This window comes from Takifugu flavidus, chromosome 1 (assembly GCF_003711565.1).
Source record: "Takifugu flavidus isolate HTHZ2018 chromosome 1, ASM371156v2, whole genome shotgun sequence".
NCBI lineage: Eukaryota > Metazoa > Chordata > Actinopteri > Tetraodontiformes > Tetraodontidae > Takifugu > Takifugu flavidus.
In genome coordinates this window covers 14,035,151-14,050,545 of record NC_079520.1, presented here as the reverse complement: position 1 = coordinate 14,050,545, position 15,395 = coordinate 14,035,151, and the positions used below count along the sequence as shown (strand labels likewise).

The following is a 15,395-nucleotide window of genomic DNA, read 5'->3' as shown; positions in this document are numbered from 1 at the left end:
CAGCTCATAATATGTTTGAATGATGCTGAACTATAAAGGAGCTGTATAAATTTAAACATTATGCAGTAATAATGAGCCTAAAGGGTGGGATTTCATTCTTAGGATTACCTATTATCCCAACCACGATTTCTACATTGGATGACACAAAAAGAAATCACAAGAAAGTACATCAGAACCAAAAAGGCTTTATAAAATGTATCAGAAAATCGAGATCCTGGGAAAAGTGTCTGGATGTGTTTGTTACAATGACTTTAGTCGGGGTAGAATCTGAAGAGACCCTCGGTGGTCTGTCGGCACATGACATCATTTGGAATGGCTCGTTCTCAGTCACTCGAGGTGTGTTCAAGTGTACAAACCACCGCTCCGCTAACCGGCTGCTGTCGAATGCGCTATTCTCTCTTATCACCGCACGAAAAACTCGATACCTGAAAAAATACACATAATACATGCTTATGTTTTTACCTTATGGGGGAGCATCGTCAATAAGAAAACGACCAACTACGGTGAAAAATGAAATGACGTCGTTTTAGATTCTATTCACCGCGCCTGCACATTTGACACTTGAACACACCCCGTTCCGGTAGGCAGATGGACTACAGTGAAATAAGCAAATGGAACCGTTTTTCCTTACCTACACAATGCCTGTGGTTTTATTTTAAATTAGTATCATTTTTTTATTAGCTCGGCTAACATCACCGACAAAAACCAGCAGTTTCAAGACAGTCATGGCCGTGAACACATCAGAACCGATCTGTCAACCGTGCGCGTACCATCAGGTATTCAAAGGTAAGTTCCAGTAGCACCCACTTGTTCATGATTCGGACTGTCCTGTAAGATTTTAGTCCATTCGAGTCACTTAAAACAATGACTGGCCGCTCCCATTTAGGCTGTGATGTCTATTGTTTGTGGACATGACGCCGCGGTGGGTTTTCCCGTGGCCTGTTACTGTAAGATTGAGAGAAACGCTGGGTGGTTCTGTGATGAAGGACCTCCAGTTCTGACCTCCAGATCTTTGTGTGTCCAGTGGAGTTACAGTTGAAGAGACCGCTTATGCCTGTCCATCTGAGTCCAGAGCAGGTGGGCTTGGAGATGCTGTGTCTCTGTGGGCAACTGGACCTCCTCATCAGGGCACAGATGCAGCAGGTAGATGCATCACTTGCATCAGTCGGTGCGGATGCAGTAGTTTTAGGGAGCCACCCTGGCCCTATGTTCTGTGTATTAAATATGGTAGTGAATATATAAGCTGAGGTGGATTTTTTTTTCTTTTTCCAAAAATAAAAATGCAAAAGGTAATTTAATTTCCAGTGTTAAGATTTGTCTTCTTTGCAGCAGATACCAGGCAGAGGCGCCTGTGTAAAAAATTATATTGAACAAAAGCAATGGCAATATTTTAACTCGACAATATGGCTTTATTCCACCCTTTTCACTTGAACACATGTTAATACCCATTCCAAGTATGCTCTGGCCATTCTCTGCATATTGAGGTACTGGGCATTAAAGGTGGTGTCCATGGAAGTTTAGAAATTAGACATTTGTGTTTGGTATATAGTGCAGCTTTGGAACAAAAACGTGCTGGAATGCTGTTTCCAATGGACTGCTTCTTACCTTTCAATCACCCCTTTCAACATTATCAACATGTTGGGGAAAAGGTGACCATAACTATTTTTCCTAGGTTCCAAACAGACAGCAACAGAAACAACAACATTTTACCATGTACATATAAAGTATAAATATGCAGTGTCTTCAAGTTAAATTAAAAAAAAAAAAAAAACATGGTTTTTATCTGGGTGCATTCTGTTTCTTCAGTCATCGTTTCTATATTGCAGTTCCAGGAGCAGTTAGGACAAGGCTGTAGCCCAGAGGAGTCGGACACTTTCCAGGCTCAAGGTTGGTTGGACTACCTATAAAAATGTGTTATTTGACTTGGTGGCACCTTGTTTTGAATAAACGCTGTATCTTTGCATTTTTCATTCTCAAGGGTCAGAAATTCTTGACCGGATGTTGCAGTGCCTTGAACATTTACCAAAGCCAATGCCTGAGCTAGAGGTGATCATTTCATGATCATTAAATTTACCCCAGAATAAAAGAACAGTCCTATGACTCAGAAGGACTCTGATTGATGGCATCTGCTGGATGAGAACTCTTGTGTGTTTCCTCAGGACTACCTTGACATCGTGGGCTTATCAGCAATGTTTCCTCGTGTAGAGGTTTTCCTTATTCAAGGCAGCCCCGTTGACATGCTGGAGAGGCCACCAATGGATGGTAACATTAAGACTGTCACAATTCAGATAAAGACCCTTTATTAGGGCTACAGTTACACTGTTCCATAAAATGAAAAAGCCAGTACACACTTAGGTTTACATCGGCACCTTTATCCTAACCACATGCTTCTTGTGTAGATTATTTACTCCATGTTGCCAAACTAAACCAACTCCTGGTGCTGAGTCAGCAACTAGAGGAAGATATCAGACACCTCGGAAGTCATAAATACATCGCTCACCAGCTCTCTGTTATTTATGCAAGTAGTACCAACCTTTAAACTGCTCTGCATTGATATTTATGCCTTTAATCCACTGAAAACAATGTTTTTGTTTGCTTTGTGCAGCAAGTCATTTGCACCTTCAGAGGAAGTCATGCGCTCTCTGAAATAAAGAAAGATATCGAAGCCAACTTCAAGCAAATGAAACAGTGTTTGTCCACAGATGAAGGTTCCAAGCACGAACCTCAGCTGGCTGCTCAGTACACCACATGGTGAGTTGTGACGCATCGTGTTGCCGGAAATGTTCATGCGCCAGGAAGAACATAACAAAGCGGTGCCATTCTCTTTGTAGGATTTTACAGATAACACAAAGTTTGACGTCGATGGTGTTGTCCTTACCGGAGGAGCTGACAGATGAACTTCATCAGGCCGTTACATTTGTGTCACAACTTTTGTCCTGATGCAGGCTACAAGATCCTCTCTCTGATTTGTGTGGATGATGTGAACAAACACATGTTGACTGACTGTGAGATGGTGAAATACTTGATCCTGTGAACTAACTGGTGGGGCCACATTTTTTCCCCCTCCTTGTTTTTATTATGTGCTGAAAAGAACAATCATGGGTGGTAAAAATAAAACGTATGTTTTTATATTCTGTCTGAATGCAACATAAGTTAATCCATATGACTCTGTTTGAAGGTAAAACTGTTGAATCATTTATTGCACAAGTGTTACAACTTAGCTAATTAAGTTAACAAAATAAATCTTTTTTTTTACATAAAGTGGAATAATAAAATTGATTGATATTGAGAAAAGGCTTTTCAGACATTTTGCTGTTTTGCATCCTGTGTATACACATCCAGAAATCTGTTCATCTGCCTTTTTATAGGAACGTACCAAATGGTTGTTCTGCCAGATTTACTTTGGATTCTTCAGTTCAGTTATTTCCTCCTTCACTGTCCCTATCCCTTTGGTTTCAAATGACAACCATATGTTTAATCATCTTAAATCAACTCCAGACCTTTTATCTGCTTTATTTGGTCTTAAACTAATGAGGCCATAGACACTACCCGTCAAACTGCTGGTTAAAGCAGTCAAGAATACATTTGATCTTCTAAGAACTGAAGCACTCTGCATCGAAACGTGAATTGTTTTTGAGAAACATCTTGAAGTTTCAAGTCTATACTTCCTCAGCATCTTGATTGTTTTTAGTTATAATCCAATCTAGTCCGGACCTTCATTTCAGCCTTCTTCCTGCCGGTCAGCTCATATAACATGTTAAATAGACACCTCCCTATTTAATCAACTGAGCAGTAAAATACACACATGACACAGGATAACATGAAAACAATTTACGGGACTGGTCTCGTATAGTGGGAATTCTGTGTTGTTTGTGATTCATCAAACATAAAGGACACAAGTGTCAGTCCAGACGGATGTTTTTATTATTCTAAATCCAACATCACCGCGTGTGTTCGTCACGGTCATTAGGGGCGGGACAAGAAGTGACTGCTATACTCACCATCCAATCGTCTTCATTCATCTGGGGTCGTCACCCAATCAGCGTTAGGTTTAGGGTGCTCAGAAACTTGACTGTGAGAGCAAGGAAGACGCTGGACGTCCACGGGCCGGAAATGTTTAAATATAATAAAACTGACAGCCGTTCGGATTTAGCAATAAAGTCACATCAGTGAGCACCAATGGATTGTGAAAGCGGTAAGTTTGCGATGGTTCGTGACATATAAGCTGCCATATTAATCTGAGAATGCATAAACATAAAAGAAAGACTTGAGAAAATAATTGCTCATACTTAAGTTTTTTATTTTTTTTTTAAATAGGTTTTTGTCTAGCTGAGTTATAGGATACGGGAATGCTGTGTTATTTTGTTGTCATTGTCAATGCTCGTGAGGCCAATTACGGAGGCTGCCCAAGTGTTACTGTACATCTCTCATGCTTCAAAGCTTCATTTCAACCCATACTCGTTAAAATACAAGGTTCGGCTGCTTATTTCCAGACCCGTTTCAATAACAACTTTCTTTTCATACGCAGAATTACGTGATTGAACGCCGCACATCCAGATCTGAGGAGGAGATGATACCTGAGCCCACAACTACAACTTCATTCAGATTCTCAAAGAGCAAAGAGTGTGTTAACTTCTACTTCTAGCTTCTACGTCTCTATGGATTTTAAATGTAATCTAACTCCTGCTTTGTGACTTCCCAGTAAGGATTGTCAGGATGCCAACACCTCTGCAGCCCTCACTCACTCAGAGGAAGACTCAGGCAACGAAAACAGACAAAGGAGCCAGGTGAGTTCTTCCCATTGCATTTAGTTTGCATGAAAACCCAATAAATATATTTTCATATTAATGTGATGAAAGTTTTGAAAGAGCCTCCACTTCTTTCTGAATCCGCTGGATCCGTTTGCTGATACGTTGTTTCTTGCAGAGGCGAAGCAAGATTGTCCTCAAAGACTCAGAGAATGGTGAACACAGAAGTCCCAAAGTAAAGCACAAAAGAAAAGCAGGAGGTAGCCATGGTAAACGGAAAGAGGTGGAGGCCGTCACCCTGTTTGAGGTGGTTTCAATGGGTAGGAGTGCCATGCAGGTAAAGTGCAGGCAGTTCCCTGCCCCTGGTTTATAACTCATGCTTAAGAGTAAATATATTATTATTTTTTTAAATTCAGTCGTGCAGAAATATTGTATACAAACCCACCCATGAAGGTGGACCTTGTTAGTTTTTATGTAATATCTTATTTTATAGTAAAGAAAGACACAGTGCTGATGTGATTATAGGCTGAATAAAGCAAGTAATTGTTTATTATATCACTGCTAATACTAATATAATAATACTAATACTTGACAAAGTCAAATTGGATCTTTCTGAAATTTGAGATGTACTGTCATTGTACAGCTGTTCTGAGTAATGTAACATGCATCCACATCTGCACAGATGGTAATCGATGATTGGATCGAGGCATATGCAATGGACAGAGATATGCCTCTGCTTGATCTCATTAACTTTTTCATCCAGTGCTGTGGGTGTAGAGGTAATGCCTTCTTACACGCTGACACACAGACATGCACACAAGGAGGATAAAGCAGAACAGCTCTGTTTCTGGCCTGTTGTCTTAGGTGTTGTCACTGCAGAGCTGTGTCAAAACGAAGAAGGCGATGGTATCATGAGCAAGATGGTGGAGGATCTGGATGAGGTTAAATGGATTTTCCTGATGCTTTTACTGGCACATTAGTTTGAACATTGAAACTAACCATGTGCTAGTCTGTGTTTCAGGCTGCTGGTCTGCAATACAAGAAGTTTCTGGCCTTCCCATGGATCCTCACAGTCACATGGCCCATTGATACTGTCAGTATTCAGTATTTTTATGATTCCACACTTCAAATATTTGCTGCCCTATCAACAGTCAATGTTCTGTTTCTATCTCTCTGATAAAGGATGGGGTGGAGTATCCTTTGACACAGTCAGGACCCTATGGCCGCTGGTTCCACTCCGAGTTTTGTGACTTCATATCGGTGCTGGTGGGCCAGTGTCAGCACAGTGTCCTATTTGACAGCTACTTGATGAACTCCCTTATGTCACTGCTCACTGAGCTGTCTAACTCACCTATACGGGCCTTCAGACACACCTGCACACTAGCAGGTAAATCATTGAACATGTGCTGAAGTTTAACTGCATTCATGAAACTAATGGGTATCTTTGACTCCCGTGATCAGCGCTGAAGTTTGTGAGTGCTCTTGTTGGCGTCAATCTGAGCCTGCATGTCAGCATCGAGAACAGCCAGAAGCTGTACGACGTGCAGAGGACAAAGACAACGAGACAGAAAAGCCCACTGCAGCTTGAGAAGATACAGCGGAAGATCACAGAGGTAAGAAAAGCGCCACTTCGTAAAGCACAACAGTGCACGAGTGTTGTCTCATTTGTCCCGTGCTGTTCCTCATAAAGCTGCAGGAGAAACGGGCAGAGATAGAAAGCATGATGGATATCCTCTTTAAAGGAATATTCCTGAAAAGATATCGGTGAGTTTCTTTGTTTCCGACCTCAGCGTTGCTTCTGGTTTGTGCCTTTGAATTTAATGTTAATATTTCGTGTACCCTTTCAGTGACGTACTTCCAGAAGTCCGCTCTCTCTGTATGGAGGAGCTGGGTGTGTGGATGAAGCTTTACAGTTCTGCATTCCTCAATGATGGCTACCTCAAATACATGGGCTGGATGATGTACGATAAGGTGAACAATAACAAACAAAGCATATGCTTAAAATGTTTTCTCAGCACTGATATACGTGTCATCATTTAGGTACCAGATGTTCGCCTGAAGTGTGTTTTGAGTCTGCAGCGGTTGTATGGAGACCCTCTGCTCCTTCCAAAACTGGACCTGTTCACTAGCAGATTTAAGGTAAAGCCTTGGTGGAGTGAACACAAGTTAAAGAATGTTGCACATTACTGTGAAATATAAATTCAGCCAATATAATGAAGCTCCTTAAAATGGGCAAAGACGCAACGCACAGCGATTTATCTGGATCTTGAAATCATGTGCATCGTTTTTACCTGAAGGCTGAAGTTACTCCTGACATACTGCAGCTTGGCCAACTTTGTCAGGGTTGATGTTGAGATGGTGGCTGCACATTTTACATGTTTAAGCTTGATCAAAGACCACATTCATGGTTCTTTGTCCAATTTTGCGACCTTATCAAGATCATACGACAAGCATTTATCTCTGTCCTATAAACACTATTATCATTAAATCGCTCACGGCCATGTATCCACATGAAGACACACATGCTTAATGTCCTGTGCATGTGTGTGTTTATGAATTTCTAATACAGGAACGCCTGATCTCCATGACCCTGGATAAGGACAATGAAGTGTCTCTGCAGACCATGAAACTTCTTATTCTCATTTCCAAGTGAGTCTTTCTGTCTTGTTTTTCCAAGCATCCTCCATTTCTTTTGCTGTAGCAGCAGCAGCTCACCTCTCTCTCCTCAGATCCTCTGATGATGTACTGACGCCTGAGGACTACAAACAGCTCTTTCAGTTTGTTTATTCATCACAGCGCCCTCTTGCGGCCTCTGCGGGGGAGCTGGTCTTCTCAAGGTATTTATATTTCAACTGCTTTAAGCAAAAATAAATGACGGTAAATAACGTGTGCTTTTAACAAGCAAAACATCTGAGTTTTTAACTGAGTGTGACCAACACATGCAATCAGGGTCTAGGAAAGGTTAATTGGCATTTTGTTGGTCGCTTTCAGAGTCCTCAGTACTGAGCCCTCTTCTTCTGTCACCCAAGATGAAATGAATGATGAGGAGACATGTAAACAGCAGACATATGCCCGAATAAAGGCCCTGCTGCAGTTCTATCAGGAGTCGGAGGTGATAACCCGAATGCTACAGTCAGTCTTTTAACATATGAGATGATCTGAACCTACAATCACGTCAATGTGCTGTTTGGGGTCTTTTATCAATTTGGTAATTAAACCGTGTATTCCCTGATTTTTTTCACTGTCAGTTGCACAAACATGTGGTTTACCTGGTGGACAGTCTGTGGGACTGTGGTGGGGCTCTTCTGAAGGACTGGCCTGCGTTCACTTCAGCACTCCTGCAAGACAGCTCAGGTAGATATGATGCCCAGTGTGAAAGAGGCCTCTCTTGCAAGGTGTCACCAGTTTCTGGCAGCAAATCACCCTAGTGCAGACAAGAATGTTATTTTTCAGTTCTTCACTAACATATGGCAATAGTTGCAGCCAGCGTCGAAGCTTTAACATGGATTATAAAGAATTATATTTTCAGTCTAATTAATATAGCATTATGTGCTAAAACATTTAGCTCATTTTGCTGTTGAATTTGCAGGTCAGGAAATTCTGATTAATTGGTTTGTCTGTGCTTGTGTGTCTATGGATACAGACTTGGGTCTTACGCAGGCACAACAGGCTGTGCTGGTGGAGGTCCTGGTGGCATCTGTGCGTCAGGCCTCTGAAGGACCAGTTCTGGCAGGGAGGACTGGAGCAAAGAAGGTCAGAGGTCATCCATATTTGTTAAAGAAACCAAGAACTTGCAAAAACACACAAGGGTTGTGTTTGATTGTTTCAGGTGATGAGTGCCAGGGAAAAGAAACTTCAAACAGATGACTGTACTAAGCTCACTCACCACCTTCTCATCATGCTTCCTAAGCTTCTGTCCAAGGTTATTTACGTAATTCTCATGCAGTCGTTGATACATCAACAGTTTCTGGAGTTTAACACTGGTGTTTTTCTAAATGCAGTTCTCCAGTAGTTGTGATATTGTGGCCTCCCTGATGAAGATTCCACAGTACTTCCTCCCAGAATGCATCAACACACACGACACACAGGTCTACCTTCCTGCTTTGGTGTATACCACCAATATAAATGGCAGATTAAAAGAACATATAAAACCATTATAAGCAACTACTTAAAGGGGAGGGGTTGAATCTGATTTTATTTGCTTTCATTAATAATAGTGAAGGTTTTGACAGTGTGCTGTCCGTCCGCTCTTCCTCAGGCTGTTGCCAGCATGGTGGCAGAGATGGCCACAGCTCTGGAGCTCCACTCCAGCTCTGCAGTTCTGGAGGCTGCAGCTCGAACCTTCCTCAGTCTCTGTGAGGAGGGGTCAGCATGGTGCTCTGTGGCCCAGGCTACCAGGGACTCTCTCATCCAGCGCTGGGTGGACCAGCTGACGCTACTGTTGAATGACTCACTTGTGGTGCGTTTACCTCTTGGAGGGTCAGCCGACTCATCTAGAAGGGAGAAAAAAGGCTTTTTAAATTGCATAAAAATAAAGAAATGAAAAACTTTGTAAGAGGTGAAAACAACCGTATCATTTTCTGGTATTGTGCATTCTAGGGTAACTGTTTCACTGCTGATGGAGAAAAAACTGGAGAAATTTTGGCTACGATGAAGAAACTTGGAGCTTTTCAAAAGTGAGACTTGGTAACACTTGTGCCAAGCTTGAGCTGCACACTCATGCAACAGGCAGCGAGGAATGTAGTTATTCATTTCTAGTTGTTCCTTTGTGTCTTTGTTAGCTGTCACGACTTCCAACAATGGAACCTGTTTGAGTTGTTGTCACCGTTGTTGTCAGTAAAGAGCAGCCAGGGAGGAGCACCGCCTGAGGTACCAACATGGGCCGGAACTGGCCGCGCTCCTGCTGTGCTGTGTTTCCTCCTCTCTTTATTATTTTGTCCTTAGGTGCTGCTGGAGGTTCTGCAGTGTTTGTCTTACTCCATCCTCTGGTCTCTCAACACAAGCTGTGAACGTCTTTCTTCCACTGTAAGTCACATGTTTTTGGGATATCGACTTGTGCGCCTATGCGTCTTAAAAAAAACTAGTTACTAATAATAACTGTAAATTATTTAATTTTTTTTTATCAAAATGGTGTGTTTGGAATGGCAGAAATATTTTGAATGTTAATGGACAAAGTTTTATCTTAAATATCATTTAATCATTTCATGATCTGATTATGAATTTGATTGTTGTGCACGAACAAGGTGGATCAAGCCTGCTTTTGAAGAACTTCAACAGTTGTTCCTTTTTTTTAATTTACATGTGATTTAGGAGAAATCTGTGGGCCAGAGACTACAGCTGCGTCTGTTCTGTGAGTGGGCGCATCGCTGCCTCTCCCACGTTGACCTCAGTGTGCGACATCAGGTGAAGGTTGAACAACGACCTCATGTCTGCTCCTCTCTCTTTGTGACGTTAGTTATGCCATTTCTCTGTTCTAGGCTTTTCTGAGTGTCTGTGATGTGCTGACGGCCCATTCCTACCAGCTTCATGTGTGTGATCGAGCTTCCTTCAGTGTGGTGCTTTACACTCCCAGTCCCAAACTCCAGAGGGCGCTGTTGTCCTTCGTATGCCTGCACGTCTTTGTTGGTGCGGACTGTGACAGTCACGACAGTGGTGAGGCCTCGGCTTGACTTCACATCGCTAGACAGGTTTTGTATATTAGGCTGTTGTATATTCGAGGTAAATAACAGTCTGATGTGAATTTTGTGACAAGTAACTTTTAGGTGGCCACAATATATTTGGGAATATTTTTGTAGGGAAACAGCCCAGCCACAATAGTCTTCGCTCAGAGTGGGTTTTACACATCTAAAGAGTACTTTCTTTGAATAAGGATGTCTTTGTGGAAGAAAAGTTATGACAAAGGTGCCAAATTGTCGTTTAAATATCTGTAATAAATTTGGTGCAAAAATAAATCAAGACATATTGAACCCTAACATTCTATAGCCATGAATATTTCGTTATTGTAGATATATTTTGAAATCAGCATTGAGTTAACTTTTATACTTAAGATTTGTTAGTCTGGCTTCTGTAGCAAACTAAAACATAACATAACACGCCTCTTTATGCTTCCATAAAGAGTCCCTTAACCTCCAAATGCCCCCTGGCACAACAGCATGGCTGCTGACCGCTCCTCATGATGGACTAAAGTTATGTCACCAAAGCAATATCATAAAAAGGTTGAGAGTTAAAATCTGTTTGTAGCTGAACTATTACCCATTTCAGAATATTTTGTTCATTTCTATATTTTGAAGCCAGTATATATTTGTTGTTGTATGTGCATGTTAATGTGGCACAGTTGACTTCACATAAAGTATAAACATCGTTATCCCAACTGTTGCAGATTACAAGTATGAAGTTGTACAAATGTCAGCATCAAATCCACCAATTCCCAGTAGAAGGGGCTGCGTCTGACTGCAGCATCCTTTTGTCGGGCTCTCTCCTCTCCCAGTTGAGTTTGTATTCAGTACAGCAGCTGTAACTAGTATAAAAAAGCACAGCCACATGTTTGCTTTAATGAGTGGCCACCGAGCAGCTTTCAGATATTTAAACTAGTTTAGAAATTGTATCCACGTGACGAGAGATGATTTTATTAATGCGTCCAGACAGACACCGACTTGACTGACAGAGAATGCTGACTTCAAGAACCAGATTTATGATGCCAGTAAGTTTCCATTTGTTTTGAAGTCTCCGAAAAGGCTGTCCAAGCTGTCTGCAAGTAGAACAGTTTATTAGAGCAGATCAGCCTGTCCAGAGATGCATTGAATCCAAATATGGGCTTGTCCAGAGAAGTCAATGCATGTCCTGGTGGGACGCCTTAAACTCCCCTCAACCAAGTCAGATATTAGAATTATTGCTCTTTGAACATGCAATAAAAACTATTGTTTTATTGGATTGGTCTGGTAACGATTTGGTTACACAGACAGTGTTTTCTATTAGCCGCTGGATCAGAGATCACTCGGAGGCCGAGGGCCCTGAGTTAAATCATAAAATCAGGACAATGTCTTTCCGTGAGAAAATACCATTAACTCTAGCTCACCTCCGAGCCCGTTTTATTAGCCTTGTGAAGAATTGAAGCCACATGGTGTCACAAGCATAACTCTAGCCTTCTGTTATCTTTGATTTCCACCTGTTAAAGCCATTGTCTTGAATCAAACTGAAACACTGGTCTCTGCTTTGTTCTTTGCTTTTCTCTGATTTTTGATGTATCGTCGCCTCCCCCGTCAACCGTGTGCTTCGACTCCATCTGGATCCCTCAGTGGGTGAACGCTCCGAGGTGGAGAGGCTCGAGGACCTTCACAGGCGCAGAAACGTGCTGGCGGCCTATTGCAAGCTGATCATCCACGGGGTGCTGGAGATGAGCATGGCGGCCGAGGTCCTCATGCAGTATGTGAAGGTAACGGTTCACTCTGCCTCCACCGAAAAGCATCAATGTTGAGCATTTCTCTCCTGATAATTCCATCAGTTACTCACCTAAAAAGGAACCAGTAAAAACCTACCATTGCGACACATCGACCTCTGTCATGAGCTCATCTCTTTGAGGTTGGGATCTTTGATCTCCATGAAATAACCCGTGTTGGGCTGAAGCTAGCACCTGTTGAAGGGCATAAAGCCCCAGACGCTGCAGAGGCTGAAGGAATCCCTAATAAATGACACAGCCATGCAGGTGTGAGCAAGAAGAAATATATCTATTTTTGATATTTAAATAGATTTCTTTCTCTGTCTTCAGCACTATAACAGCTTTGGAGACATCATCAAAGAGACCATCTACAGGAGCAGGCAGGTGGATAAGATGGAGAGTGCTGCTGCGCTGGTGCTCTGTCTGCAGCAGGTAAAGCTCGCCTCGAAAGGGAACCAAAGGTTACCACAGCAACAATCGCTGCTTTCAAGCGCTGAATTTTGCGCGTGTGCCGTTCAAGTACATATACGGACGATGTCACCTGTGACCTCTGGATGACCCGGAGGAGACTGTTGCCACATTTCCACTGACGGGACTGATCTCAGGGAGACCGCAAACATCCAGGACTGATTCACTTTCAGCCTGTGACCAATCATTTAGAAAGAGACCAATCATCCTCACCTGCTGTTGTCTTCTCAGCTGTTCACTCGGCTTAAACAGGAGCAGGAGAGCGGAGGTGGAGTCCATCCTGGAGTCCAGACGTTCACCGGCATCAGAGAGCTCGCCAGGAGATTCGCCCTCACTTTCGGCGATCTCATCAAGTTCCGCGAGGGCGTCGTCCTGATCCACTGGTCGGTGCTGCGCTGACTTGCTGTTTGCTACGGGGGCCTGAGTGTGACTCTGTCTGTGTGTGCTCCACAGGAACGGTATAGAGTTTGTGTTCCAGGAGTTTAGTCAGACCCCTGAGACTCCTGCACCTCCAAACCTGTCGTACTTGGCCATCCTGAGCGAGTTCTCCTGTAAGCTGCTCAAACCAGACAAGAGAACGGTGTAAGTGCTGCCCTCAGCAGGCCTCACAAACCTGCTTTCAAATGTCCTGAATTCCGCTTCTTGGGTTTTTTTTGGCCTTTGTAGGTTCTCGTACCTGCAGAAGCACACAGCAGACTGTATTGCTGACCTGAGGAAGGAGTGCTGGCAGCCGCTGGGCTACTACCGTGCTTCTCTGTTGGCCGTGGCTGACGCGGAGGACGCTGCGTCCTGCATTAGCTCGGACAAAAGGCAGCCGGTGGCCACTCGCCAGTTATCCAAGCAGAAATTGGAAGGTATCTTGTTACAGAGCGCATAGAGGCACGCTACATTTCCACTCTCACCATCCCCAAATATCTCTGCTGGCTTTTTAGAGTCTCCCGAGGTGTCCACCCCCGCTGATCCCAAGGCCTGCAAAGGTTCCAGATCGGGCCTCGCTCACAGGTGAGGCTCAGCAAGACTCTGCTGCAGCAAATATCAGGATTCGCGCAGCAGCACCGGGTCTGTTAGCATCATCCTCATCATCCTCCTCATTTTACCCCTCAGCCATCAGAAAAAGGCCTCGGACCTGGAGCTGTTGCCGGTCGCCACGGAGCCTCCTGCCAAGAGACCAAACACGGGCGCGCCCGTCCTCGGTGGAGAGGAGCCGGAGGACGACACCGTGGAGATCGAGGCGTAGCGACTGGGAGTTTGGGGAATCGTGAGAGAGAAATGTTGGACGCTAGGCGGGTTTCCACCGCGGGAGTTCCTGGTGAATCCTGGGGGTGGGAACCTCCCAGGAACCGGTCCTCTCACTCAGCCCTCTTCGTGGTCGGGAGGTCCCCCTCGGCGAGGTCATGAGTTTGGATGGGCGCGGAATTGTGCAGCAGTGTCACCCAGGAGCAACAATCGTAACAAAGAAAAGAAAACAACAACGAGGAAGGGGGGTAAACATGAAAGGAGCTGAAGGGGCGTAACAGTCGAAGAGAACATGATTTCCTTCAGCTCTCTGAACTGTGACCTCACAGAGTTTTGCCCACGAGGTTTTTTGTTCCGATCTGTCGCAGCAAACTCTGTGTACACATCAGTGTCGATAAATATTGAGTAAACAGCACGTGCTGTGTTGTGGTAGTTCTAAAATAAGACCGGCGGCCGCCGCGTTTGTGGTCTGTGTGTTCGTGTCGGGAGAAGCGCTGCCTGTTGGGTCCTGCGTCACATCGTGCTCTCGGTGTAGCTTCGTGGGGTCGAACCCCTCACCTGCCTTGTTACAGGGACCCGATTAGGCCCCGTAAAGGTTCCTGTCCTGTAAACGTCTATTCCCTGCAGTGGAGGCGCACGCCGGCGTCCACGACTCCGATGTTCCCGCAGTGGAAACGCCTCCACGTGCAGCTGATGTTCTCCGTATTTGTGCATATCGAAGGAAAAACTGTGTTTCCGTTTGGAGGAAGACGGTTTCAGAAACTCTCACACTCCAAGAACTGCTTCAAATATTTAACCTGTAGTTACAGACATCGTTGGTCCTTTTTTGCCATGTATTAAGTAATAATATGCTATGCAAATGTCATTTATGTTGCTTATTTACTAAATAAGGTTGGCTTGTCCTTAGTGCTGACCTGATGTGCTCCCCCCCCACCCCACCCCACCCCAGGGGGCGGCTCATAGGCTGTCCCCATGGTGAAAGGGTGCACGTGCTGACCGGCACCACTATTGGGTCACCAGTGCTGGATCAGACACTGGAGCCCTGAACTGCTGAAATCACCGCACATTAATTGTGCTTCCTTCAGCTACTGAAGAGCATAAAGGGAGTGAATCTTTATTTTTAAAAAATAAGAGTAAACCAATCGTGATCACTGTTGTGATTTGGCATTTAAGCTTTGGTCACAAGATTTCATGTGATGTCCACGGAAACCTTAGAACACATGATTATCCTGCTCTTTAATGTTTAAAGTGACACCAGTTGTTTTGAAATAGGTGGATAAAATCAAGAGATTATTACAAATTTTGCTTTTTATCTTTATATTTGCCTCCTTGTGGTGACTACGTATTAAAATAAATATTGGGAGTCCTTTCCAATAAATGTGTTTTTGGACACATTCCAAATCATTGTCAGTCATATTCTGTCCATCTGAATAAAGACCTGGTGCTCCGGAGCCGTACGTGATGTGACGGCCGTGGGTTTATCTTCCTGAATCCAACATTTGACTAAC

At 43.7% G+C, this 15,395-nt stretch overlaps 2 protein-coding genes and 1 long non-coding RNA gene across 3 annotated transcripts; 2 read left to right on the top strand and 1 right to left on the bottom strand.

The window, feature by feature from the left end:
• Positions 1 to 165: 165 nt before the first annotated feature.
• LOC130533482 (uncharacterized) lies at positions 166 to 2,062 on the bottom strand. The gene is made up of 2 exons (XR_008952594.1): positions 808 to 2,062; positions 166 to 425 (listed from the first exon to the last, which is right to left on the bottom strand). It is a non-coding gene; the product is annotated as an uncharacterized LOC130533482 (long non-coding RNA).
• si:ch211-218d20.15 (uncharacterized) lies at positions 423 to 3,294 on the top strand. The gene is made up of 8 exons (XM_057046908.1): positions 423 to 786; positions 1,025 to 1,143; positions 1,827 to 1,887; positions 1,979 to 2,046; positions 2,160 to 2,262; positions 2,400 to 2,518; positions 2,606 to 2,751; positions 2,832 to 3,294. Exons 1-8 carry the CDS (start codon positions 726 to 728, stop codon positions 2,938 to 2,940), a joined length of 786 nt encoding a protein of 261 aa, XP_056902888.1. The 5' UTR covers positions 423 to 725; the 3' UTR covers positions 2,941 to 3,294.
• Positions 3,295 to 4,030: 736 nt separating this feature from the next.
• On the top strand, positions 4,031 to 15,288 carry si:ch211-269e2.1 (cohesin subunit SA-2). Its single transcript, XM_057046846.1, has 32 exons — positions 4,031 to 4,195; positions 4,529 to 4,623; positions 4,703 to 4,787; positions 4,927 to 5,085; positions 5,431 to 5,527; positions 5,613 to 5,689; positions 5,770 to 5,841; positions 5,931 to 6,135; positions 6,210 to 6,361; positions 6,439 to 6,512; positions 6,596 to 6,719; positions 6,789 to 6,887; positions 7,318 to 7,397; positions 7,478 to 7,585; positions 7,740 to 7,860; positions 7,997 to 8,102; positions 8,392 to 8,501; positions 8,578 to 8,670; positions 8,750 to 8,836; positions 9,007 to 9,207; positions 9,348 to 9,424; positions 9,530 to 9,617; positions 9,693 to 9,773; positions 10,059 to 10,151; positions 10,226 to 10,400; positions 12,044 to 12,180; positions 12,514 to 12,615; positions 12,883 to 13,034; positions 13,105 to 13,233; positions 13,318 to 13,505; positions 13,584 to 13,653; positions 13,756 to 15,288. Exons 2-32 carry the CDS (start codon positions 4,571 to 4,573, stop codon positions 13,886 to 13,888), a joined length of 3,528 nt encoding a protein of 1,175 aa, XP_056902826.1. The 5' UTR covers positions 4,031 to 4,195; positions 4,529 to 4,570; the 3' UTR covers positions 13,889 to 15,288.
• The last annotated feature ends 107 nt before the right edge of the window (positions 15,289 to 15,395 follow it).